At 46.9% G+C, this 27,502-nt stretch overlaps 1 protein-coding gene across 10 annotated transcripts in view; it reads left to right on the top strand.

Annotated features, from left to right (window-relative positions):
• The window catches only part of GLYR1 (glyoxylate reductase 1 homolog), a 34,911-nt gene extending 8,953 nt beyond the window's left edge, over nt 1-25,958 (top strand). For 4 of the 10 annotated variants that reach the window (XM_053275777.1, XM_053275784.1, XM_053275776.1 and 1 more), the window contains 13 exons: nt 4,636-4,774; nt 5,219-5,440; nt 7,305-7,391; nt 9,484-9,540; nt 11,058-11,108; nt 11,212-11,285; nt 14,113-14,212; nt 15,838-15,948; nt 18,708-18,809; nt 19,619-19,781; nt 21,308-21,487; nt 22,387-22,511; nt 22,939-25,958. In XM_053275777.1, the coding sequence (XP_053131752.1) occupies nt 4,636-4,774; nt 5,219-5,440; nt 7,305-7,391; nt 9,484-9,540; nt 11,058-11,108; nt 11,212-11,285; nt 14,113-14,212; nt 15,838-15,948; nt 18,708-18,809; nt 19,619-19,781; nt 21,308-21,487; nt 22,387-22,511; nt 22,939-23,013 (1,486 nt within the window). In that variant the 3' untranslated portion in view covers nt 23,014-25,958. The remainder of the gene's footprint in view (nt 1-4,635; nt 4,775-5,218; nt 5,441-7,304; nt 7,392-9,483; nt 9,541-11,057; nt 11,109-11,211; nt 11,286-14,112; nt 14,213-15,837; nt 15,949-18,707; nt 18,810-19,618; nt 19,782-21,307; nt 21,488-22,386; nt 22,512-22,938) is intronic. The other 6 variants (XM_053275782.1, XM_053275780.1, XM_053275779.1 and 3 more) reach the window with 5 other exon arrangements.
• The last annotated feature ends 1,544 nt before the right edge of the window (nt 25,959-27,502 follow it).

Below are 27,502 nucleotides of genomic sequence, written 5' to 3'. Positions count from 1 at the left end.
TTTTAAACAAGGTCATATTTAATAGAGAAACCTATTATAGCCCACACTTCTTAAAAATGGAATTTAAGTCTCTAAAAATCATCTCTCTCTATCCACCCTGCTGAGGGATTACTTATTTTCAGAACGCATGCTATATGTCTTGTAGTGATTGGGCCATACCTGTCAGCACTTGAAAATGGTTGCCAGTCCTGATTTTTAGGTGGTTCCGGGAAAGCAATAGGTGAGGGTTGGAGAAGCAAGCAAGGTGGAGCGACGCTCACACACGGTTTTTATTTACAACGGAGGCTTTTGAAAAGTGGGTCGGCTGTCTAGAATGCTGTTTAGTCCCATCATAGATTAGTGAACAGATTGCAGGTGAAAAGGTCGATGCTATTGAACAAATCTGTTTCAGTGTGTAGTTTAGGCTTGGAAAAACCCTATCATCTGGTGGAGGAGGTCAGGCAAAGAGTGTAGTCCTAAGAAACTTGTTATTCATGCCTGTTGGATGATGCTGTATCCAGAGAGGAATTCATAATGTAGCCCAAGAGCTGCTTTCCCCTCCTTATATAGAAGGGATAGACCACGTTTGCCACGGTTCTTGCAAAGCATAGAATTTGGCACTGGGAGCAGAATTCAGGTGTCCCAAGAATTGTGACTTGCTGCTTTTAAAAAAAAAAATAAGTTGCCTACAGTTTGCAAAGATATGCTTGAAAGTGTGTGTGTGGACAGTATCTTCTGAAATCTCAGAAGCCAAATACGTGCTGAAATAGATTCCATGCCTATCATTGAATGTCTGTAGAGATGTGAATTTTAGAAACAAAATCCAACATCTTTACAGTTAAACCTTTTTTGGTAAAACTCTCAAAATGTGAAGTGTGTTCGTTTGTTTCTCTCTGACATAAGTTTTTTTTTTAAAAATCAAGATTAATGTTCTGCTCTTCAGAACTTTAAAGTCACATGATTGGAAATCTGGTGTTCAAAAGATCCAATCTGAATAAAACAAGAAATAAAAGCAAACCTGGAAAGGGGCATTATGTTCCAAACTGAAGTTCATTCTCTCTCTCTCTCATGTGCGTGCGTGCATTCACACACATGCACACATCCCTATGTGTTTGGTGGAGGGACTTGATTTTGTCTGAATTCCCAAATACATCTGTCCTGCCTTCAGGCCCCGCACACAAAATGCAGCTATGACAAGTGCTATAAAATAATACCAAAACACATGAAGAAATTTTAATGCAGTGACTAGAAAAATTATTAATATATGCCAGTAAAAACTGTCAGTTGGTGTAATAGACCATAGAGGAGAACAATGGGTAATGAAAGAATAATATAAACCAAGCCAACATGTAGCACTAATAACTTCACATGGGTCGGGCCTTATTTCAATATTGTGTGTACTGTGTAGGAGTCAGGCCTGCCTTAATGCCCAATTGTATAAATATTTTGTCTTCTCGGAGGCAAACTTTGCATTGTGAGATAGTTGGGCAGGAGAGCTGGTCTTGTGGTAGCAAGTATGACTGGTCTCCTTTGCTAGGCAGGGTCCACTCTGGTTTGCAATTGAATGGGTGACTGCAAGCGTGAGCACTGTCTGCTGTAAGATCTTCTCCATAGGAACTGGGCCGTCCTACTGCGATATATTCCCATCTCTTTCCCCCCCTCTTTTTTTTTAAGCAATGGATGTCCTGTGCAGTCATAAGGTACCTGCACGTAGGAAAAGATGTTTTTGTCCTGCAAGGTGGCCTTGGATAACTAGCAAGGCTTGCATTACTCTTGTTTCCTTGCAGTAATGTAACACTTGCTGTGTGTCCTGAGCCAGCTTCAAGTCTAGAGATGCTTTTGCATTAATTATTAGCAAGATCTTTAAACTGGCAATGATAGCTCGAATGAGATAGTTTTGTGGGAGTGGCCATTGAATCCCAGGAGCGAGGTGTTGTGCTTCAGCCTAACAAATCCCTCTTCATCATATTTTGGACACAGTGGCCTCAGTCCAAAGCTCTACAGGGTTCTGGTGCTCACACAGAGTTCTGTGCAAGCAAAGGCGGTTCTTTAGACTTTGCTGCTGGAAAATGCTTTGACTTCTCATATTTAAAAATTTCTCATAATTAAAAATATGAAAAACTTCTCATATTTAAAAATGAGGTTTGTATCCATTTCCTAGTGGATTGGGGTGAGCGAGGCTTCTCAGATCCTGTGCTTTTCTAATCTATTACCACGTTGACTTTTCACCAGCACTTTCAGCTCACATGCCAGCAGTCAAGACAGCAAAACATAAGTTGTAGAAAGGAGGTAGAACAATTGGTGGAGAGTGCCATAAAGCCACATCTGATGCATATTTCCTCAGAAGGAAACCCTGCTGGAATCGGCAGTTCTGCTTACTCCTGAGTAAGCATGCATAAGTTTGTGGCCTTGAAATGTGGTATCTGGTTTCTTGTGATTTGAACTGAAGCTAATGCCACTTTCCACTGTTCTAACCGGCGCCTTAAGTGACGCAGTGGGGAAATACTTTACTAACAAGCCGAAGGTTGCTGGTTCAAATCCCCGCTGGTCTGTTTCCCAGACTATGGGGAAACACCTATATCGGGCAGCAGTGATATAGGGAGGTGCTGAAAGGCATCCCCTCATACTGTGTTGGAGGAGGCAATGGTCAACCCCTCCTGTATTCTACCAAAAGAAAACCACAGGGCTCTGTGGGTGCCAGCAGTCAAAATCGACTTGACGGCACACTTTACCTTTAATTGGCTCCCTGCAAACCATCCCTTGCAAACTGGAAGCAGGCCTTTGGAATGCAAGTGCCACCTCCCTCGTGCAGGGAACTTCACTGTTTCGCAAGTGGGGGCTACTTTGGCAAAAAAACAACAACCCCTGAGTGTAAGAGCCATTTCCCACTCTGCTGACCTCTGCACTATGCTGTGTTTTTCTCAGTGCTGGCAGTGCCCTTTAAGACTCTTCCCCCCACCTGAGCTCGCGTGCACGCCTTCCAAGATAATGCAGGGGCTCCGTTTCCCATTTGATGGGCAAAGCACAGCATGGGGCGGTGAGAACTGACCGCTCCACATGGTGCCCCCGAGGGACTGTGCAGAGTTTTCAGCTTTGGCCGGAGCTTTGCAGAGGCCCAATTAGTCAGGGAGACATGCTTAGGATTGATGGAAGCTGCCACTGGCCCTCCGGCCTTACAGTGTAGAATGCTGCCCTAGTGAGATTTCAGATCCTAATTAAAGGAATCCTAGCTAATGCGAGTATAGCACTAAACCCTGGCTCAAGCTCTCGGAGGGAGATCGGGGGAATCTCTGTTGGAGAGTGACTTGTTTCCTCATCTGGCTCCCAGTTTCCAAACTGCTTTGCTGAGCGTCTGTGTTTACAGCTCCGTCAGACTCCACTGCATTATTTGTGGGGGGGAGGTAGGAGAGAGAAACACCACTTCATTGTGGTCCTGTCATGCTGATGACTAAGCCCTTAATAAAAAGCATTTAATGTATCCCACACGGCAAATTTAGAGGCAAAATCCTTAGCCGGCTCACATGATGCCAGCTTGAGAGACTGTAGTCTCTATAGACTACAGGGTGCTGGGGCACAGATGTGTGTGTTGGGACTGTCCTGGTGTGTGGAATTTCTTGCATATTCGGAACTAGCAAGTTGGGCCAAAGGCTGCACCAATACCACCATCGGATTAGAAAATGAATTCTGTAGGTTTCTCAAAAGAGAGCGTTGTGTATTCCTTGCTCTACATAAGGAGCAAAATGCCTAGAAAACACAGCCGCTTGGAAAAGGTCAAAGGAAAAGAGCAAATTTTAACTTGCCTCCAGCGGTTGCCACCTTGAGAAATGGCTGGTTTTTGAGCACGCCCATGTGACTCCTGCTCTGACCACTCCGGCTGTTGCTCATCCAAAGTAGCACTTAACTAAAATAGCTATGAAGCCGCTCCACCCATCGCCAAAATTGGTCACCGCAAAGAACAAGCAGGAACAAGAAAGCAGAGTCTGAACTCTGGATAAGAAATGCTGTTGGTAAGAGAATGCTTATCCATAAACATGTTGCTGGAAGAGAAGCTGGAAAATAGTACGACGTTTGCACTGCTAGCTCGGCCTACATAGGCTGTGTCAAGTCAGACCATTGGTCCACCTGGCTGAATATTGTCTGCCTGTTTTCTGGTCTCAGGCTGTAATAATAAACTTAACCTGAATCTACGCTAAAAGGCCTGAGTAAGCAAAAAGGTCTTTACCTGGCATCTAAAAGAACAAAATGATAAAGCCAGATGAACTTCACTGGAACTATAAAGTAGTTCCTTCAATCACTCAAAAGGGCTCCTTTTTAAGTTGGGGTGGGGTTGGAAGTCTGCACAGCTGCTTCTTTGGCAGAGTTGTAAAACTCATTGAGGGTGCAGGTTGGCCAACAGTGGGATCATTGGCTGAGTATAAGGAGGGTGCCATTTGTGCAGGTCATTATGTTGCTTGTGGGAGTGCCTATGAAGGTTGGTGTTAAAAGAAAACTCAGGTGGCCCCTTCTATAGGGGGAGGAATTGGCACTTGCTGTTGGGATAAAAGCAAGGGCTTAGGTTTTTGCTTACACATTGGATTGCACTGCATGTTGGTTTTCTCTGGGAGTGATATTGATGTGCTTTTGACTGGCAAATACCATTTTGATATCTCCTGTTAGTGCTTGGATTAAAGTGGAGCAGCTGAAGCCTTACCATGCTCACAAAGAGGAAATGATCAAAATTAATAAGGGCAAGAGATTTCAGCAGGCTGTGGATGCTGTGGAAGAATTCCTCAAGAAAGCCAAAGGCAAGGACCAGGTAAGTGCTTCCAAGCCCTGACGACTGAATTTGGAGATAATCTCTGTTTTCCCCCTAAGGGCTCCGGTCCTTTGTAGTAGTGTTTGAGAGAGTTTCCTGCTGCTATTTTGCTCTGTTAGTGGAGGTGAGACAGAGGTTAGGATTCCATTTGCATTTGTAAAGCGGTTAACTTCCACAGTTGCCTCTAATTTGCTTAAGGTGAACTGAAGCAGACCCGGTCAATTGGTCTGCCAGCCTTGGAAAACACTTGCTGTGCTCTATAGAATCAGAATCCCCTCTTCCTCCTAATGTGGGTCTGTGCTTTGCCTCTCTGTCAGTTCCCCTAACTAGCAGCTTGCACCTGTATAAACCCTAACTCAGGGGCCTTGGCATACGTCCAATGTCTGGCTAGACTCCTCATCGGCTCATGGCCCTCGTTTTCTTCATCCTTCTGTAATCTCTCAGGCGTCTTCTCATAACTCCACTGAAGAGAAGAACCGGCGGAATTCTAGTGAAGAGAGAGGCAAGCAGTCCGTGGGAGAGAAGAAACGCAAAGCCGGGCTGACTGAAGGGAAGCCGAAGAAGAGAGTGTCTTCAGTCTCCTCGGAGCGTGGCTCAAAGTCCCCATTGAAGAGGACGTATGAGCAAAGCCCCCGGAAACGAGGTCGCCCCCCCAAAGATGAGAAGGTTGGTGTTTCGCATCTCTGCCCAAGCTCTGTGAGCTGGTCCAGTGGAATGTAAACCTCTAACAGCCAACCGAGCAGCTTCCCTGTGGTGGCCATTTTGGAATATGTATTCTAACCCTTCAAGAGTCTACCAGCCAACTTCATTATTTTGGCAGCCATAACTCCTTATTTGTTTGGTCCTTGTGGAATGGTTCTTGCTTAACATTTCCCTGAGCAGAACCTGTTCATTTCTTTCTGGGAAATCATCAAGGAGTATATCATTTTTCCATCTTGTGGCACACTAGTGAAGGAACCTCGAAGAGCAGCGCATCGTCAGTAGTCATGTGACATCCCGTGTTAACATCTCCATCTCATTTGTATGTTTGGTTGGATGACCACCCTTTCTCCAGTATTACCAGACGGGGGTAAGGGCCAGTAGCTTGAGTTGAGTATGGATGAGGGTGAAAAAATTCTCCTAGAAGTGAATGGTCCAGCCAGAAGACTTCGTTTTCTCTATGCATGGGTGTGGTTTTTGTTTTTGGTGGTCTGTCCCATCCTTGGAAATGTCTGCGAGCTGAGTCTAGCTAGCTCTGCCCTCTTGAAGGGAGTTGGAACCTCCTACTGTTCATCTTGCTGCCGTCATCCTTAACACTGGATTGGATATGCTCCTCAGGCAACTGAACCTGAAGACTATTAAGAAGCATATAAGATAAGATCACACAATAACTGAAATTTAGTAGAATTACCCGCCATTCATTCCTAGACAAATGGTGCACAATACTTTTTTCTTACCTCTTCAAGTTCAGAGTTGTGATTCTGATCTTCGTTATCTCTCTGGGGTTTAAACCTTGGTGTTAAAGGAAAAGTCATTCTAATATTGTAGCACTAATACTCAAAGCAATTCCCTGCTTTTTGACATAAAGGAGTGACTTGCCATAGCATTTGGGGTTTGTTAGCTCTTTTTCTTGAAGTTCATACTATTCTTTTACATATTTTAAAGTTCTTGTTTTCAGGGCATATGTATTTACTGTCTGTTGGTTTGTTTTGGAGGGGTGTATCTGAATGGTATGGGATAGTAAAACTGTCATTTTGATTCTGGCCTGGAAGAACAAAAAGCATGCTATGTGGTTGGCAAACTAAAGGTAAAGTAAAGTGTGCTGTCGAGTCGATGTCGACTCGTGGCGAGCACAGAGCCCTGTGGTTGTCTTTGGTAGAATACAAGAAGGGTTTACCATTGCCATCAGCACATACACGGGTCAGACTTTAGTGGAGGATCCAGGGAAGTGAATCTTCTCAATTAGGGGGCATCCACTGAAGAAGCTTTTCCAAGTCCTTGTGGTCAATGTTCCTTGTATGGGATGCCCAGATATTGTTGACTAGTACTTCCAGCATCCCCAGCTGCAGTAACCTTTGGATGGCAGTTGTAGTCAACATCTGGGAATCCCTGTTACAAGGAATACTGTGGAGTGGCATGTGGATTGACCCTCCCCCACCATTCACCCCCTGCTCACACATGGGGGTCTCCTCTCTGCTAACCAGCCCAAACCAATCTCCAGGGGTGAGGAAATGTTGGCTCAGCCAGGCAAAACATTTTATTCGTCGAGCTGTGTTGGTACATTGCTCATTGGGACTCCTTTCACTCATCGTGGACTAGTAGACTAGTGGATTTCTGCAGCCCTGCGACTCTCGCTCCCACTGTGGGTCTTTCACATGCTATTCTGCAAGCCAGTTGCTTCTCGGAGAGGCGTTCCTCTTTCAGAGGGGCCTCTTCCAAGGAGGACATTGAGGAATGTCTAGGAGAAGAGTGCTTCGTGGTGCCTCCAGAATTTTCCTTATGTTGCTCTTTGCTGCGCATGGTCTTGATCAGTCTCCTCTCTTTCCCACAGGACCTGACAATCCCTGAATCGAGCACAGTGAAGAGGATGATGACTGGGACCGTGGCTGGCTTCAAATGGCCCCCAAGTGTCAGCGAGGTGACTTGTGCCTTTTGTGTGTTTCCTGGTGGAAGTGACCGTTAGACACTGTGCTGTAGAAGGAAGGAAGTACTGTGCGGTGGGTTCCAGAAATCTGGGGCCATGCCCATACTAAAGGTTCCTTCCTAGAAGGCTTGACTCCAGGATTTGGGGATGGGTGGGTGCCTAGCAAGAGGCTGGAAGGTGAAGACCCTTGCCCTGTCTCCTTGCTCTTCTATGTCTGCTCCTTTTCCTTGCTTGACACTTCTCTTGACACCTTTGCTACGGCAGCTAGTTTGGAATCCCTCCCTCCTTCTACAACCCCCATTTTCTCATGCTGGGCTTCTTGTCCTCATCCCACTCTTGCTTCTAAACCCCCATTATTATTATTTTTACTTTATGAACCACCCTGAGCAACATTCTACTGAAGGTGTGGCAGGTGGGGGGCAGGATATAAATATTTTAAATTGGGGAAACAGATAGCTTCCACTTGACTGAAGGGAGCTGCAGTCTGCTTCCCCCTACTTTGAGCATCCCACACACCCCAAAGGTATCAAAGTAGATTAGCCAACAATTTGGTTCACTTGCCTTGCTAGCCAGCAGCTGCACTTCCAAGAAGGCAGTTACCTTTTTTCCGGTCGCTGATAGTAGCAGTTCGGAGCATTGGTGTGTGTTGTTGAGTTTGCCCTTCTAACTTTAAAGCTGGATATTGTACTAGGATTACTTTAGCGGAACTCTGTCAGGCTAACTAGCTTTCTGATGGCTGGCAGTAAATTAAAAGGGCCTTGTTCACCTTTGACGACCTGTTTAGGAGGGGCCGGAAACAGGGTTTTGCATTGGCAGGAATCAAAGCACAAAAAGAGGCTGTTAACCCAAACTATTAGCAGCAGAGTTGAGAGCAGTTGCTGTGTAGCTGCCAAGAGACAGGAGACAGAGAGAACTGTGTTTCACAAAACCAAAATTATGGTGGTTTAGGAGGTGGTAAGCTTTCGTGTTTCATGGGAGCACAAAGCCACATATTGACCCTATTAAAATACCATATATCGTGTTGCCTAGTTATGTGCCCTGTAAAGGAAACAGCTCATCTAATCTTTGTCTCTTTTTGGAAATGTTGCAGTATGCACTGCACTGCAACGTTCTCCTGCCCTGAACCCACTTCTAGAACTTTGGGTAATGCAGTTGTTTGAATGAAGGGCATCGTCTGCTGCCCAGTCTTAAACAGAAGCAAGTCTTACCTTTTTCAGTGGGACTGACTTCTTAAGAGATGGGCTTAAGATTGCAGCCTCAGACAGAAAATTGTTTTCAAATGGGTCCAGTTTAGACTGGAAAGTGGTCCCATGGGATATGTGAAAGTCTGTCCAGAGGAGTAATTTTTAAGCATACTTTCTGTGCTTGAGTTGCGGGGCATGATATTGTGGGTAAAGTTATCAAGCAATGTCTTTCCGACATTGATTTACAGTCTGAAGTTGCTAAAATTCAGAAAGGCTCGTACTTAAGAGATCAGATTTTCAGTAGTAAACCATGTAGTGTCCAGGTTTTGTCACATTTTATGTAAATTGCGATTGGCTATTGTGTAGTGTAATATTTTTGGTCAATGACTGAAATAAATTGATTGAGTTGTGGGAGGGCCAGAGTGGGCCTAGTATCCCCCCCCCCCCCGCAGCTGCTGTTTTTAGAAGGCTACAGAGGGGAGGCCCATGATGTGGCTGCAATGGGAGGGAGTTGGGTTAAGGCTTTTGGCTTTCATTCAGGTCCGCTAACTGCCTCCTCAAATCTAAGCACTGTTCCACACTCTGCTATGGGTGGTTTATTTTCAGTAACCGGCCCAAAAGTGTGCCACATCCAGGATGTTTTCCCTCCTGTCTGTTGTTTGCCGGCTTAATTCCCCAGCCTCTTTCTTTCAGATACTCTCTAGTTCTCACCTCTGCTGCCAGGCATAATTATCCAGGCAACCTAAACTAGGTAGAGAGATAAATAAGACTGTATTTAGCCTCAGGAAAATATTGAGGAGTTTTCTTGGAACCGAGAAGGCAGCGGCCACCCACTCAGCATGCATTTAGAGGCTTGAAGTGTGGTTATCTCCGTGTCTCAGTTTGCCGCTTTGCCATTTCAGCCTGTGAAGGATGGCGACCCACATTTCCATCACTTCCTGCTTAGCCAGACGGAGAAGGTGAGCCTTAGAAGCGTAGGTTTGGACATAGCGAGTTAAGCTAGCGTGGCCCTCTGCAGTCATGGATCTATTTCATCCAGATGGCAAGGACTTAGTCAGATGTGTGTGGGGTGGGGGGTGGTGTCATTTTGGGGTAAGAAGTTCTGAGAGACCCTTGCCCTGGAATAGAACTCACATTTAAATGTAATTTGGGAAATATTAAATTTTCTAGAATAGAAATGTAACAGAAATTTTATTTAATGGAAATTCTTGATTCAACAGGCAGCATTTTCTAGGTGGGTTCCATTCCAGGGGAATGTTCTTTCAGAACTTCCTGCATGTTTGGTGGAACCCTTTTTGGTCGTCTTGGTTGTGGATTGCAAAATTTTGGGGACTCCCAACAGCCAGGGGGCAGGTTGCTAGAAACCGAGAAGACACTAGCCCTATTCAGATGTCATGCTCAACTCTGTCACATGATTGTACAGTCATTCAAGTGCAGGAGTACACTTCCTGTCCATTCCATGCATTGGAGGGACTTGTATCCGGGTTCACTTTTAAAATAAGTGCAGGTACAGTCACTCACACAAACACATGTACAAGTGTACAGACACTTGTACAGCATAATGTCTGAATCGGGCTAGAGATGCCTCTGCAAGTCTTTGAGAAGGGGGCTACTCGGGGCCTTTTTCACGTGCCATTTGTTACATCCCCATATATTTATTTTTTCCCCTTATAATTCCTCCGTCCTAGATTAAAGGAGTTGGGGGTATCTGTTCATCATGACCACATCTAGTTATAGTTTTCTGTGGGATACCTCTGCCTTTCTTTGCTGATGTGTTTGCAATGTATCTATAAGAATGTACACATGTATCCCACCTTTCAATTAAAACTTCCAAGGTAGCTTTCAATGCCAGGCAATAAAAACAATGCAAATTTGTATAAGCCCTAAAAACCATTAAAAAAAAAAAAGGCACCAGAAAACCCCACAAACATAGGAAGCTGCCTTATAGTGAGTGAGACCCTTGGTCCATCTAGCTCCGTATCATCAACACTGACTGGCAGCGGCCCTCCAAGGGTTGCAGGCAGGAATCCCTCAGCCCACCCTGGAGATGCAGCCAGGGTTTGAACCAGGGACCTCCTGCATGCAAAGCAGGCGCTCTGCCCCTGAACTACGGCCCCATCCCTTTTCTGAGGCAGAAAGCAGCTTAAAAACTTGTCAGTTGCTGTTCACTAAAAGCCTGGCTAGATAGAGAATCCTTAGCCTGGTGCCTGAACATCTGTAAAGATGGTGCGTGGCCTTAGGCTGTGTGCTGTGTATCTGGCTCTGCAGTTGGTAAAAGGGCTTGAGTGGGGAAAGGCTTGTGGTACCCTGCAGCAGAAAGAGCTGCAAGGTGGCTCAGAGTGAGGGTCCCTGCTGCTGTGCTCATAATGAATCTCTGCTTGGTGCAAAGGATGTGGTGTGCTTGCCCTGCCAGAGGGTGGAAGGGCTTGCTGTACTGACCCCGGGCACGTTTGCTTTTCTCTCCCTCTCCATGCAGCCGGCGGTCTGCTATCAAGCCATCACAAAGAAGCTGAAAGTGTGTGAAGAGGTACAGCCGACTTTGCTGGGGCTTCCTTTCCCTGAGCTCTCGAGAGCCTGCCTGTTTCTCTAAAACCAAAGGTTCTTTTCTGGGTTTTTTCTTCTCCTCACAGGAAACCGGGTCCACGTCCATCCAGGCAGCAGACAGCACAGCCATCAATGGCAGCATCACTCCTACAGACAAAAAGTAAGAGCTGCTCTGCCTCCCTCCCTCCCTCTCTCTCTCTCTCTCTCTCTCTTTCTCTCATTCATTCTGAACCCTTCCATGGTTGCTTCTGACTTGAGGAGGCTGCCAATGTCCGGTTAAATTCAGACCAGTAACCTTGCCCACCCCTTCACCGTGAACCTCGGAAGCCTCTATTTTGTTCAGCTCAAGATGCCTGGATAAGTGGTGCCCCCAGTAGCTTAGTGCTCAGATGTCTGCCCCTCCACTTGGAAGGACTAATGTCTGATAGCCTGTGGGGTGTGCATAGAGGGCTGGATAAGGGGACACCAAAGCAAACGGCCAAGGTGGTTGGGTGACATGTATTGTGCGGAAATATATTCCCTTTTGGGGATGGGGCCATAGCTCAGTGGGAGGGCATCTGTGTGCTTGCATCCAGAAGATCCCCGGTTTGTTCTTGGTCAGCATTTCCAGGTAGGGCTGGGAGGGACTCCTTGGATTGCTGTTGCCAGTCAGATTAGACAATAGAGAGCTAGATGAACCAATGATCTGACTCGGTATAAGGCAGCTTCCTTGGTTTGGGGGAGGACCGGAGCTCAATGGGAGAACATCTCCTTTGCATGCAGAAGGTCCCAGGTTCACTCCCTGGCAGCATCTCCGGGTAGGGCTGGAGAATGCTCCTGCTTAAAACCTTGGAGAGCTGCTGCCAGTCAGGGTAGACGGTACTGGGCTAGATGGACCAAGGGTCTACTCGGTAGAAGGCGGCTTCCTGTGTTTCAGTGTCTCCCTGGGGTGCAGCTGTGATCAAGTTAGCCTAAGGCTTCCTGGGTATTCCAGCAGGTCTCTCTCCTGATCTGGTGAATGCCTTTGAAAAGTGTGTTGTGGCCGGCATTGTTGCAAGACTCTGCCAGGAGTTGTCTGGGTGGGTGAAGACCCACCCAGTCAGCATTGCATCGCTCCCCCTAGCGAATCAGATGGCCAAGTTTCTCTTAACCACTAACTCCAAGCCAGCAGAAGGAGGGGAAGAGGCAGGACCCTCCTACCTCCCAGGAACGGCGCTCGGCAATACGCGTGTCTTCTGGCACTTCCTGTGCTTCCCCCTCTCCTCCTCCTCCTCCTCCCCACAGTGACAGGAGCCCCAGCTGCACTTCCTGCCTCTCCCTCGGAGGCAATTTCCCTCCCCCTTCGCTGCGGCCTCTGTGTGTGGCTGCAGCCATCTCGGGATGTCAGTCTTTCAGGCTTGCTGAAGGGAAGCCGAAGCCACGATGAAGGCATTCAGGTAAACTCGCTTCCCATCCCGACTTGTACGCTGAGAAGTGCAATCCAGGCGAGCCCTGGCGGCGGCGCCGTCCTCACAGTGGCTTGGCCACAACTCTTTCAGATTGGTTTCCTTGAGTTCATCAAGTGCCGCCAGCTCTGAGCCGAACGGCAGACATACAGGAAGCTAAAATGAGGGTGCGCCTGCTTGGTTCGGATCAGCTTTGAGAAGCCTGCATTGGGGCACAGTAGTTGCGTCTACTGCGGGTGGCTTTCCGGGGGTGGGGGAGGGACTTCTTCGTTGCCGCCAGGTCGTTCTTTATATTTTGCTGGCAAGTGTGCATAGGATCCAGCTAGCTCCATCTGCAGCAGGACTGTTTCCCTCGAGCAATGGGTTGTGTAAGGATTTCACCTGCTAGCAGTGGCTTCCTCTCCTTGTAAAGCCACTGACGAATGAATGGAAGTTGGAATGAGGAAAGCCTACAGTGTTTGAGCCTTTGAGTTTAGGAAGCAGGTGGGTATCGGAGGGACGTGATAAAGGTGCATGAAACTAGGCACAATGTGCATCAAGTGGATGGAGAGGTTTTCTCCTGTAAGAAAGCCACTTTCGGGAGCAGATATACTGAAAGAGGGAATTACCCCACGGTAACTTCATAGCTGAGCTGGATTTGAACCTGTGTCTCTTGCATACCCACCCTGGGACAATTTCCACCCTTCTTTGCTAGTCCTCTTCTGCTTCCTCTGGCTTCTGTGTGCATGCAGTTCTCTCCTATGGGCCTCCTTGGATGGGTGGCTCCCAAAATGAACCTTGTCCTTCTAGGAGGAGGTTTGCTTATCTTGCTCAGCAGAAAGAAATGCCTCCAAGTCAAGATAGTGTGCTAGTACGTGCTGCATAGAGTAAAGTTGCAATGTTGGTTGAGTAGAGATATTGGCAGGAGGAGAGCTTGTCTTGTGGTGGAGAGTGTCAGTTGTCCGCTTTGCTAAGTAGGGTTTGCCTTGGTTTGCATTTGAATGGGTGACTACGTGTGAGTGCTGTAAGGTGTTCCCCTTGAGGGGTGGGCCGTAGCTCAGTGGGAAAGCATCTGCTTTGCATGCAGGAGGTCCCAGGTTCAGTCCCTGGCAGCATTTCCAGGTAGGGCTGGGAGAGGCTCCTGCCTGAAACCTTGGAGAAGCCACTGCCAGTCAGTGTAGTAGACAATCCTGAGCTAGATGGAGCGATAGTCTGACTCGGTAGAAGGCAGCAGTGTTCCTCCTAACAGGGATTCCCAGATGCTGTTGACTACAACTTCCAGAAACCCCAGCTGCAATGGCTTTTGCTTGAGGATTATGGGAGTTGTAGTCAACAACATCTGGGAATGTCTGTTAGAGGGCACACTGGAAGGCAGTTTGGAACTTAATCTGTTTCCTCCTGAGAATGTCGGTTCTCGCAAGAAACCTGCAGTTCTTGTGAACAATGTGTCTTGGTGCTTTCCTTGGCTCTCTGCTTTTCTCTCCATGAGGTTTGGATCAGGTGCTTCTACCCTGAAGGGAGACCAGCTGCCTTTCTAGACAGACTTCTGACACTCTCTCTCTCTCAATCTCTCCCCCTACCCAGGATAGGCTTCCTTGGCCTCGGCCTGATGGGGAGCGGCATCGTCTCCAATTTACTAAAAATGGGTCACACCGTTACAGTCTGGAACCGGACTGCCGAGAAGGTGAGCTATTTCCCGGAAAGCATGAGGTGATCGCGGAACATATGGCTGGGCTGGGTCACCGTGGTCTGCAAGGAAAGCCACTTAAGCAGGGCACAGAGTTGCTTCCCTCAGCCAGAGCTGGGCCATGGGTTTTGCCAAGTTTGTGCTAGGGGCATGGTACGAGATGAGCCATTTGGGCAAAGTACATCTACGGATATGGCTAATATTTATATGCCTCTTTTCAGCAAAAGTTCCCCAAGTGGTTTACATCGAGATAAATAAATAAAATGGCTCGCTGCCCCCAAAGGGCTCTCGGTCTAAAAAAGAAACTTGAGATCGACCCCAGCAACGGCCCCTGAAGGGCTGCTGTGCTGAGGAGGGATAGAGAGGCAGTTGCTGCCAGTCGCGGTCAGCATAACTGCTGGAAGGATGTGTTTTGAGCTCCACTGTTGCTGTGAGAAAGCTAGCTTAAATCATCACACTAGTTCTTAGTAGCCATGGTAACCCTTTTCCTTTCCTTGGCTTCATTCCCCCACCAGTCTATGCTATCTTTGGGTCTGGTGGCAAAAGCTTTCCTCGGGGATCTATGATGAAACAGCGGTGCCCATGTCATTTTGGTGCCCAGGTCTGGTAGAGAAATGACCGGGCCCCAGATTGTTTAGGAATAGCGGAGGGGATAGAGACGTAAGTTTGGGGCGGTATAAAAATATGTTAAATAATGTGTCTCTCTCGTCCTTGGCCTCTTGCTATCCTGCCTGGTTGAGAGCAGTCAAGAGGCAGAAGGCACGAGTAAGAGGGTCTGGCAAGAAACAGAGAGGAATAGATTACGAGGCCTCCTGGCTCTGGAGCAGCAGCAACCACGGCTTTCTCCATTAGGTGTGGCGTGCACCCAAGTGTATGCCCTGTTGCCTGCAAGATAGCCATGCCCTCATCCTGCTGCACTCTGAAGCAGTGGATGCTCGTGCAAAGTAGCTGTGTGGCATGTGTGAACGGCTTGGGCCCATGGCATTTGAGAGAGTGCCCTCACCTTGATGAACCCTGCCGCCTATTAAGATAATCGGTGGCGGTCCGCTTGCAGTTGCCACCGGCCCTCGAGGGTTGCCCCAGGGCTCCGGGATGCAACCCCCCCAAGTGAAATCATAACCTCCCCATCTCAGGTTGTGTTTAGGCGACTCTTTGAAACACACCTGTGTGGTCAGGCTCTTAGTCTGATGTTGGTGGTGGTTTTTTAAAATTTGTTTTCTATGATTTAAAGCTCCATGGAACCTCCAGTTTCTCAGGAATGCCACTTGAGGGTTGCTGCCACAAAGAGAAGGCAGAAGGCTACCTTTCTAGAAAGCAGGTTATTCTGACATAGTTTCACTTTAACCTGACTTTCCTAATAGTTTCTAATACTTTTAATGTTTTAACCTTTTAACTTGTTTTTATTTTGTTGCAAATTGCCCAGAGACTTGCGTTTGGGGCGATATATAAATGTGTTAAATAAATCAACGGGGGGAGCCCACGTGTAAGCACAGCCTTGTCCACCTGATGCAGACTGCAGCCCTCCCTCGGGCATGTCAGGTTTCCTGGCAGTGCAGAGGCCAGGGTGGCCAGCCTTGTCCACTGGAGTGTGTTTCTTACATGTGGGTCTGTGACTTTTGCAGTGTGATTTGTTCATCCAGGAGGGGGCACGGCTGGGAAGAACCCCCGCTGAAGTGGTCTCCACCTGCGACATCACTTTTGCCTGTGTCTCTGATCCAAAGGCAGCCAAGGATGTAAGGGTTACCTCTTTTTCCTTGTCTCCTCTCCTTTCTCCTCTCCTCCTGTATGCTGAACTGATCTTCCCAAAACTATTCTGTGGCTGGCTCCACATGAATAACTCCTCCAGGTTATTCCAGGTTATTTGTTCTACATCATTCTAAGAGGTTGCAAAATACAGCTCCTGCTTTTAAATGCTAATAATAGCTTCCTAACAGGGGGAGGTTGTGGTAGCAAGCTTGAATTGTCCTCTTTGCTAAGCAAGCTCAGCCCTGGTTTGCATTTGAAAGGGAGACAACATGTGAGCACGGCAAGATATTCCCCTCAGGGGATGGGGCCGCTCTGGGAAGAGCCGGAAGGTTCCAATTGCCCTCCCTGGCAGCATCTCCAAGACAGGGCTGAGAGAGAGACTCCTGCCTACAACCTTGGAGGAGCTGTTGCCAGTCTGGGTAGACAATACTGAGCTAGATAGTCCAAGGGTCTGACTTGGTAGAAGGCAGCTTCCTGTGTGCCTAAATATGCTATCCCAATGACTGACATGGGGATAGCTACAGATGCAACCAATAAATAGGTCTCAGGGTGGGGAGCTGGTCTTAACAGTAACAAGCATGACTTGATCTCTTTGCTAAGCAGGGTCTGCCCTGGTTGCATATGAATGGGAGACTAGAAGTGTGAGTGCTGTAAGATCTTCTCAGGGGATGGAGCCGCTCTGGGAAGAGCATCTGGGTTCCAAGTCCCCTCCCTGGCAGCATCTCCAAGATACGACTGAGAGAGATTCCTGCCTGCAACCTTGGAGAAGCCGCTGCCAGTCTGTGTAGACAATACTGAGCTAGATGGACCAATGGTGTGACTCAGTATATGGCAGCTTCTTATGCTTGAAGGGTGTGGTGTGACTCAGTATATGGCAGCTTCTTATGCTTGAAGGGTGTGCTGCAAAAGTGGCTGCCTTATAAAGCATCATCACCCTGTGAGGCACATCTCCATTCAGTGCCCTGGAGCAGGAAGGTCCTGGGCTGTATTTCTCTCCCTCTCCATCACCTCGGCAGATGACGAATACGACGACGAGTATTCAAATGCCACTTTTCAGTAAAAGTTCCAAAAGCGGTTTACATCGATATAAATAAATAAAATGGGCCCCCATCCCCAAAGGGCTCACCATCTAAAATGACAACATTCTGAATGGTGATCCAAGGTCACCCCATGGAGTCCTCATGCAGTTGGTGCAGGAGAGTCCCAGAAGTATCAGCATTGCCCAGGAAGCTCAATCCTGTGCTCTTTACTGACTCAGCAGAAGGGAACAGAATTTGGACTGTTTCATAGTTGCAAGAAACATGGATCTGAGAACAATGGATAGGCAATGGAGAAAATTAATATATTGAGAGCCCTTCTCGTCTTAATTCCGGAAAACTGTGCCCTAGGTTTCAAAAGAGTGGGAGATGTTGCTTTAAGACAAGGTCAGTTTGCTTTTGCAGAAGGTTGACTTCTAGGTTGTTTTTCTCTGCCACACGTTGGAGCCAAATCCTTAATTTCCTTTCAATGACTTTACTATCAAACAACCAAAGAGTCCTTCAAGTTAGTTTGGGCCCTACAGCACTGTATGTTCTACTATCTTTAAACATAAAACAGGTTACCAGAAACTGCTGTTGATGCAGCTTGCGCCACTTATAAGTTGCAAAATGCTTTAGAGGATTATTTTGTGGTTTTCTGTGAAAAGTCACTGTTTTTCCTATTTTGCAGTTGGGGGAACAGAGTCTGAGAGAGTGACTTGCTAAGGCCATCCAGAGGTGGGGTTTGAACCTCAGTCACACAGGTTAAGGTCAGCTAGAACTTTACCAAAGAAATCTTGGCCAAGTCCTGTCTGTACTTTCCTTACATCATGCTCTAAAAATCTGATTGTCACAGACGGAGCAATAAAGGCTGGGTCTGTTGTGCAAGTTTCCAGCTCTCGTAGCTGTAGGAATATACTTCAGACGTCAGTGCTTGATCAAATCTCAGGTGCCGATGATCAAATCTCAGATGCTGATGGCACAGCTCAGGACATCCCTCCCCCGCATTCCCCCAGGTGATTGGGCTTTATTGTCTTTCCTAACTCTTTGCCTTCCTTGCAGTGCACAGAAAGCAGAATAATTTGTGCAAGATAAGGAACACAAAAAGAACCTAGCAGGTGAAGGGGAAGCATTATAGTCCAGCTACTTAAAATGTGCATAGGATCTGAGACCCGTCTCTCGCTTCCCCTTCCATACCACACACCACCTCCCCTCGCCTTTTGAGCAGCCTGCCAGCCTAACTAATTGTCAGCCTGGGCTCGTGTTGCAATGTCAACACAGTCAGCAGAATACGTCCCCTGCTTTCCATACAGCAAGATCGTGCAAGTTAGCTGCAGTAGATTCTGCCTTGTGGCATGACATTGGGCTGCATGAATTCTGGTTCGTCTGCAGTCCATGGCACACTGTATTCTTCCACACCCTGCTGGACCTTCAGCCAACTCTGCCACCTATCCGGGCCTTAAGGCTGTCCTGGCAGAGCCCTGACACCACCCCGGTCCTCCCTGGTGTAAAGTAGGGATGTGCACGAACCGGTTCGAATGACCAACGGTTCGGCTGGTTCGAAGGGGAGATATCCCCTCTCTCACCACCTTTGAACCAGCAGGTGCCCGTTCCATACACACCACTAGTGTAAAGCATCACCCTTGTGCAAGAGGAGACCTCTTGGCTTTGGTGGGGTTGGCGTTGCTTTGCAGACACCCTATTGCTTTACCGCTCTTCTGTTCCCACAGCTGGTGCTTGGTCCTAGTGGGGTGCTCCAGGGTATCCGTCCAGGAAAGTGTTACGTGGACATGTCGACTGTGGATGCAGACACTGTTACAGAACTAGCCCAGGTAATCCTGCTGGAGTGAGGGGTCTGACGTCTCTCAGGATAGGACCTCTCCCTTGCACTCTTCAATCCAAGGGGCCCTCACACAGAAGCGACACTATTTTTCAACTTTTTTTGCCAACTTATCCACCGTGAGCAGGAGTGGTGTGTTCAGGGTCATTTGGCAAAGAATGTGCAGAAAGGCTTCAGGCTCAAAGGGGGCCTCGGATTTACTTGTTAATTTTCTGGCATTGGATAACATTCACAGCTACTTCTTATGCACCTCCGTCAGCCCAAAATGTGACACATTCTCTCAGCTAAGAGCTGCACTTTTAAACAAGCGAGCTGCGATTTGGTAAAAGACACAATTTTTAAAAAACTCTTACAGATTTTGTCATGTTAAAGAGTTAAAAATGTTTATAAATATTGATTAAAAATATATATTGGTTCTGATGACACAAGATTAGACTACGTGTCCTGTCAGATTTTTTAATTTTTTTTTTTTTTACTAGGGGCCTCAAAAACCCAAAGTGGCCTTAGCCTCCCCGGACCCCTGAAAGGGCCTGAGCATGCTTGAACTTTCCATATTAGCTACGAATTGCTTTGAGACCTAGTTATATAGGCATTATAACAATGTTAAATATCACAGCAGCTCAGCCGGTGACTAGAGACACATACTATCGTGGGTATTTGGGCTTTCTGTATTTCCTGGTGGATTTCAGGATGGCCACATGGTATTGCATTCCTGTTTGGCCTCTTGACTTATATAGCCTCTGTGTGATCTTTGTACCCATAACCAGGATTATCTCTCCCCCCCCCACCCTTTTCTTCCAGGTGATCGTGTCCAGGGGTGGTCGCTTCTTGGAAGCACCAGTCTCGGGGAACCAACAGCTTTCCAACGATGGGATGTTGTTGATCTTGGCTGCTGGAGACAGGGACTTATATGAAGACTGCAGTAGTTGCTTCCAAGCAATGGGGAAGACCTCTTTTTTTCTAGGTAAGAACCAGGGGAGGAGAGCTGGTCTTGTGGTAGTGAGCATGAATTGCCCCCTCTGCTAGGCAGGGGCTGCCTTGGTTTGCATTTGGATTTGAGCACCGTCAGATCTTCCCTTAGGGGATGGGATCATAGATCAGTGATAGAGCACCTGCTTGCATGCGGAAGGCCCCAGGTTCACTCCCTGGCAGCATCTCCGGATAGGGCTGGGAGAGACTCCTGTTGGAAACCATGGAGAGCCGCTTCCAGTCTGGGTAGACAATCCTGAGTTAGATGGACCAGTGGTCTGACTCAGTATATGGCAGCTTCGTATGTTCCATTCCTGTTCTGAAAGGCTAGGCTGATCCTAGTCACTGATTTCAGTGGCTCAGGTGCCCCTGTCTTGGCCTAGGCTCAGGCTCTGAGAAGGGAAAGTAACTCTTTGCAGAACGTAGAGAGGAGCATGTGATCCTCAGGTGGAGAGGAACAGGTTAGGCAAGAGAACAGCAAACAAGTTATGTTCCACAACCTTGTCATTTCTCTGAGAAACAGGCTTTTGCTCCCAATTGCGGACCGGAGCCCAGCTGATTGGCTGCAAGCAGCTGCCTATGCAAGCAGCTGTTGACCTCAGCTGTTTCTGCGGAAAGAGGTGCTGCAGAAAAGAGTCTTCTGTTGATGTATCATCTGTTTGTTTGTTTGACATATTTGTGTGCCGCCCAAAACTTGCATCTCTGGGTGGTTTACAATAAAACAATGCAAACAAAGTAAAATAAAATTAGAAATAAATAAAATTAAGGACATTACTATAATTACTATAATAACAATATTTAAACGATTAAAAAAGTATCTGATTAAAAGCCTGGGTTGAAGAGATGGGTCTTGACTGCCCTTTAAAAAGTTGCCAGAGATGGGGGGCTGGGGGGGGTGAGTTTCTTATTTCAACAGGGAGTGCATTCCAAAGCCCAGTGGCAGCAATGGAGAAGGCCCATCCCCGAGTATTTATTTATTTATTTAATACATTTGTGTACCACCCAAAACGCAAGTTCTCTGGGCGGTTTACAGGACAATAAAAACAGCCAATAAAAGATTAAAACATTTCCACAATTAAAATTAAAAGTTAAAAGTTATTAAAACACAGTTAAGATGAGCAACTGCAGACGAACCTTTCCTGATGATTTCAGTGGGCGGTGGGGTTCGTGGTGAAGAAGACGTTCCTTTAAATACCAGGGATGGGCAAATCTCCAACAGTTGTGGAACTACAATTCCCATCTTTCCCAGCCACAATTCATTGCGGCTGGGGAACATGGGAGTTGTAGTTCCACAACTGTTGGAGGTTTTGCACAAGTTTGACCGCCCTTGTTAGGTTCTATCCTAAGCCTCTGCTTTGAAGGGTAGATACTCGAAAGAGAGAGGAGCCTTAGTCTCTCCCCCCGTTTCCAAGGGAAGGAATAGTGAGGGGTCTTTCAGAAGGCTTGGATTGCCTAGACCTAGGGTGTAGGGCCTTGCTTTTTCTCACAGGGGGCTCTTCAACGATGTCCCTCTTTCTGCAGGGGAAGTGGGCAACGCTGCCAAGATGATGCTGATCGTGAATATGGTCCAAGGAAGCTTTATGGCCACAATAGCAGAAGGACTGACTCTAGCGCAAGTGACTGGCCAGTCCCAGCAGACCCTCCTGGATATCCTCAATCACGGACAGCTTGCCAGCATCTTCCTGGACCAGAAGTGCCAAAGTAAAGCACGCTCACGCTCTCTCCCCCGCCCCTCTTTTTTTAAAAATCGTCGCTTCCTCCCTTGCACAGGACAATGTTGCTGAGCATCTGCAGAGTGGGGTTTAATCCAAGGGGCAAGAATAAGCACTGCTCTGGGACCCTTCACATCACCCTAGAACCATGGGTCATCCCATGAGATTGCTTGCCAGGAAGCTTAGAACCAATCAACAGAAGTACCTTTTCACACAATGCATAAGCAACGTGTGGGATTCTCTTGACAGCCAACAAGCTGGATGGCTTTAAGAGGGGTCTGGATAACTTTGTGGAGGAGAGGTGTATCAATGGCTACTAGTTGGAGGGCTAAAGGCCACCTCCAGTGCAGGAAGGAGGACATGTCCTCATCCACCCCTTGTCTTTGGGCTTCTCAGAGGCATCTGGTGGGCCACTGTGTGAAACATGATGCTGGACTAGATGGGCCTCCTTGGGCCTGATCCAACTGGGCTGTTCTTATGTCCTTCATGGTTTGGGGTGGATTTGCCTCAGTGAGACAATTTCGGTCTCCCATACCCAAGCCAGATACGTTACCTGTTAAACTTTGCTTGTTGCTAATTAGGTGGCTTTTTAGTTAGTCCTAAAATGGAAGGGAGGGTGGTAATTCTGTAGTAGAGCACACATGCTTGGCATGCAGAAAATTCCAGGTTCAATCTTTGGCATCTCCAGTTAAGGAATCTTGAATATAGCACTGAGAAAGACCCCAGCCTTTGGCCCTGGGGAGGTACTTGGTATAAGGGGGCTTCATTTGTTCAGGCGAGTGGAGTTTGACACTGGAGATTGTGAAACTTGTAAGGGATGAGAGAGGAGTTTTGACAGCCCCTGGGAGAATGGAATGTGAACATGGGTTTGTTCCCTTTCTCTTCCAGACATCTTGCAAGGAAACTTTAAACCGGATTTCTACCTGAAATACATCCAGAAGGATCTCAGATTAGCCATTGCACTAGGCGATTCTGTTAACCACCCAACTCCTATGGCAGCTGCAGCCAATGAGGTATGTGATGCTTCAGCTCCCGAAAGTTCGGTCCTGCCTTTAGGACAGTCTCGCATGTCCCCATTTGGAAGTGGTTGGTGCTCGCGACTAAAAGTCTGTGAACAGGAGCAGAGATGGTTGAACTCCCAAGAGGGTATAGCTCTTTTAGGAAGTCCTAAGAGATGAAATCATTACTTTAAAAATAAAATAAAAATAATTTGTGTTTATAATCTATCCCCCCCACCCCCCTGGCAAAAAAAAACCCCACGGTGTGTCTCGTACTGGGTGTAGGCTGTGGCCACAATTCTGTCCATGTAGCTTTGCTCATAAAAGGATGTGTAGATATGGGTGAGGATGGTTCTGAATTTGTTCTCTTGTGGCAAACTGCTAAATAGCAGGAAATGATTCTGGTGGAGACTGACCCCCGACTGTCTTATCTCTCCCTCAGGTCTACAAACGGGCGAAAGCATTGGACCAATCTGACAATGACATGTCCGCTGTGTACAGGGCCTATATCCACTAGGCTATCCCGTTCTTACTGTTAATACCATGATTATTAATTATGATGATGATGAATACTGGGTTTTAACTCTGGACCAGTCCATCTCTGCCTGTCTGTTTCTCTCCCCCCACCCCTGCCACCCCCAACTTTCTTTTTCCATTTTTTATTACAAAAACTCTTGAGATCTGCCAGGAGGACAGCTGCCACAAGCAAGCCTTCCTATGCTGGCAGCAGCAAGAGTGGACGCAGCGGGGCCCAGATCAGTCTCCATCTTGATCACCAGCCGATACCACAGGCACAGAACAGAATTATCAGCAGGTTGCCCGGAAACTCCTGAAGCGCCTCTCTCCAAGAAATCCGCCACGTAGCCGCTTTGGTGACTCGAGTGTTCTGTTTCTCATTGCTGTTCCACTTCTTTGCTGTGGGTGATGTATGCTTTGACTCCTTCGTGTGTTAGGGACAGGTGAAAGGGCGAATGTCCGCTACCTGTGAACCTTGGTGTGACTTAATTGGTAATCTTAATTGGGATGAGAACCCGGTTCCTGCATTGTCCTTGGAGGAGATGAGCAGATCACGATGGTGACGGGGCTGAAATCAATGTTGTTCTTGGGAGTTTTCCCACTCCTGGCCCAAACATCTCAGTGGAATTAATTCTCAGAAGAATAAGGCTGTATCCTTGTCTTCCCCACAGAAATGACCTTGTTTGGGGTGGGGAATGCAGGCCTGGTATAGAAGTGTTGGACTCAAATACGTAAAATGCATCTAGAGACGCCAGTTCCCAAAAAGTTAATCCAATCTGCACATTGCTGTAAAACTATTTGAGTTTTTATATAGTTCAGAGAATGAAAAGTGTTGTTGTATTTTAGAGGAATGAAGGAGCTTGGTGTCCTCCTTCTGGTTTTAAGTCTTGGCAGCACACAAGTTGACGTGCACTGTTCCGTGACTGTTAGTCCTTGCAAAGGTTGTCTGGATTCATGTAGCATTCCCAGATTGTCACGACAGGAAGAAAGTGTGGGAATGGCTTCTGATCATGAGGCCTCTTGTGTAGATCCCATAGAAAGGACTTCCGATCCCGTTGAAGCGGCTTTCGAGCTGAATGAAGCATGGTTGTGCGAAACATTTTGAAGATCCTCCTGCAGCCCTCCAACTGCCAAAGCAGACAGTAAGGGGATAAGCACAGGCTTGTGCAGCAGTGGAGGAAATGGGCATCTGTAAAGATGACTGAGCTTTTTCAAACTCAGAAGAGTTTCTTAAAAAGAAGTCAGTATTAGCCCTTTTGAAGAGAGCTTTAGGTGCTGAGTGCAGTGCAGTGAGCGACTGGGGCGATGCCAGCCTGACTTGCTGAATTTCAATCTGGAGTCCAACATGCATCAGCCCAGCCTGTCTTGATTTTGTGGTGTATAGACACCACTGCCTACATGTGTCCGCCTCTGCAGACGCGGAAGCCAGCAAATGAACATGGGCGGAGAGAAGAGCCCTGCAGGTGTGCCACAGTTTACCTTCCAGATGCCAGCAGAGGGCTGTGGTGCTTGTGTGTTGAGATGTCCAGAGTGGAAGGCTAGTGAACCCCAGGCACTAACCGGGGACATCTTTCTTAGTGTGCTCAGCTCACACTCCTTGCTTAATGGCGCAAGCTAACAAATGAGCATACTTTCCCCCAGGGGTAGGCATCCTTGGTTCTCCAGCTGTTGTGGAACTACAACTTCCCTCATCCCCAGCTGCAATTTGTTGCAGCTGGGGATGTTGGGAGTTGTAGTTTGAGCTAGAGAGCCATGGCTGCCCACCCCTGATCTAACGCTGCTTGCTGGTACAAATAACCCATCAGAGCCCATTTGTTCCCTACAAACAATTTCTTAAGTTTAAGAAATTAAACTTCTTGTGGGAGAGGGGGAGGGAGGCAACACATGCTAGACAAAATCTGTAGTTCCATATGGATTTTGGGAGGACGGCTGGAGTCCACAGTGGAAAGGAGCAAAGGTGTCTTGGATACCCTTGCACGGGCAATTCTTTGTAGCCCTCGTGCAGGACAGTTTACAAACAGCAGGTCACAGATCTTTGCTAAAGCTCCTGCATTATTCTTCAATTAAACCCACTTCAAAAGGCGTTAACAGAAGTAGCTTATCCCAGAGTGCTTTATTCTGCCTCCTGCAGAAAACCCCACCCGGAGCTGGGAGTGGGAGAGCTTCCATTGAAGGTCTGTCTTGCAGCCTCTTGAGCGAGGAAAACAAAACGTCTGTTAAAGGGTGGGGTGCTTCCTGCAGGACTAGACAGTTACTGAGACACCATCTCTCAGGACGTGCTCTGAGATAATCGGTGGGCTTGAACTGTCAGATGCAAATTCAGAGGCCATGGGTTGCAGCCAAAGCAGAGACGTGTGACGCCTCAAAGACCCGGATCGTGGCATAAGCTTTTGTGAGCATGTACCACAATATAAGTCTTTAAGGGGCCACCAGAGTTGGCTATTAATGCTGTGTCAGACCCTCTCCTCCAAGAGCCCAAGATTCTGTTCAGTTGTTCTTTTGTGGGTCTCTTCTATGGTGATGGGGTGGGGAGGGGTGGGAAGTTGAGTTTGGATTAAAAGAGAATACGATGGAACTGGCTTAGTCATTGTTGTCTTAATATTGTTGACAATACTGTAAAGTTCCTTTTTAATGAGGATTTCTGTTTTAGCAATTGCTTTGTTTTGTTCCCTCCTTTTAAAAGAGAGAAATGTGACACTTGTGAAAAGCTTGTAAGAAAAAGCTGTTTTCCTTTAATCCCCACCCTCTCCTTTGACGACAGATCTATAGGTAATTAAGGTTGTGAATTTTTTTAAAATTTTTTGGCCTTGTTTTTAATTAACGTTTTGTCATTCAGAATAGGATGTGTGGTGATGATTAAATGGCAAAAAGAGAATGATTTTTTTTTCTTGTGCAATTAACAAAAGCTACTGGCAAACAGAAATAAAAACTTTCTTGGTAACACAATGCTACTTGTCGGTTGCTAAAGTATCCCTGCCCATCTCCCCTCAGGCTCTGCAAGATCGAAAGAAATGTGTGAATATCCACACTTTGCATGCATCTGTTAACTAAGGCAGTGTGTTTTTCTGGATTAAATTAGGAGTGTGCTTCACTGTTGCATGCATAAGCTCCCGGAACAATGGGCAGACATAGGAAGCTGCCTTTGACTGAGTCAGACCCTTGGTCCATTTATTATTATTATTTATTATTTTACATTTTATATCCCGCTCTTCCTCCGAGGAGCCCAGAGCGTTGAACTACATGAGTTTCTCCTCACCACAACCTTGTGAAGTAGGTTAGGCTGAGGGAGAAGTGGCTGGCCCAGAGTCACCCAGCTAGTATCATGGCTGAATGGGGATTTGAACTCGGGTCTTCCTGGTCCTAGTCCAACACTCTAACCACTACACCACGCTGGCTCAGCATTGTCTACACCGACAGATTATATCTCTACTTACCCCCAAGGAAGAGGTCTCAGAATTTAAGATGGACCCCCCCCCATTTTTAACATCAAATAACTTGGGGAGCGGGGGGACCTAGTGTTGGATTCCGGTAAATATAGTAATGTTTCTATACTAGAATAGGATTAATTTGGCTTCTTTGCCACTTTTAGCAAGAAACAGACACTTCACGTGGTCTATAGGGAAAAAGGTGAAAGAACATTTAGTCCCAATTGAATTTCAGGAGACAACTTCCCTCCTTCAAATCTACGTTCTTTTCCAGAAAACCACACCAGTCAGATAACATGTGAACAGCATTAAGCTTTTATTCCTAATCTAATTCAGATAACAAGTATCAGAAGACTGCAATCAACCTTGATCAGATTTGACTCTGAAAACCTTTCCAGCAAAGCAGTTATCCAAACTGCAGTTAAACTCTTCAAATCATTAGTGCAAATAAAATTCCCCAACCTTCTATAATTAACTATTGCTGCGTTTTAAACACAAACTCTCTCGGGATAGAGCATTGCTTGCTTTGCTGAGTCCTGACTTCTTCCTTGGTCAAGACGAAAACCCCAAGCCCACCTGATTCTGATTCACAACTTCCAATCACTTTTCTTCTTGTTCAAAGCTAAAGTTTCACCTCCTAAACTTCAGGCAGGAGTCTTTCCCAGCCCTTCTGGAAGATGCCGGGGACTGAACCTGGGACCTTCTGCATGCAAAGCAGATGCTTTCCCACTGAGCTGTGGCCCAAAGATCAACACACAGTGGTCACTCATCAGATGCAAATTGAGGTGAACCCTGCTTAGCAAACAGGACAATTCATGCTTGCAACAGCAAAAACCAATCTTCTTTCTGTTCTTATGTCTCGTTGTATATTATTATTATTATTATTATTATTATTATTATTATTATTATTATTATTATTATTAAACTTAATCTTCTAAATCTTGTGCTGATTAAGCTTTCATTCTAAACCTTACCTAAATGTCATCTGCCATTCAGAGCAGTCTGCCTAGCAAATCTTGATTCCTGAGAGAGGTCACCATTGGCGTTCTTATAATTGCCACTTAA

Source organism: Hemicordylus capensis, chromosome 13 (genome assembly GCF_027244095.1).
Source record: "Hemicordylus capensis ecotype Gifberg chromosome 13, rHemCap1.1.pri, whole genome shotgun sequence".
In the NCBI taxonomy this organism is placed as follows: domain Eukaryota; kingdom Metazoa; phylum Chordata; class Lepidosauria; order Squamata; family Cordylidae; genus Hemicordylus; species Hemicordylus capensis.
Note: the sequence above shows the minus strand (reverse complement) of the source record. Positions and strands in the feature narration are given on the sequence as shown.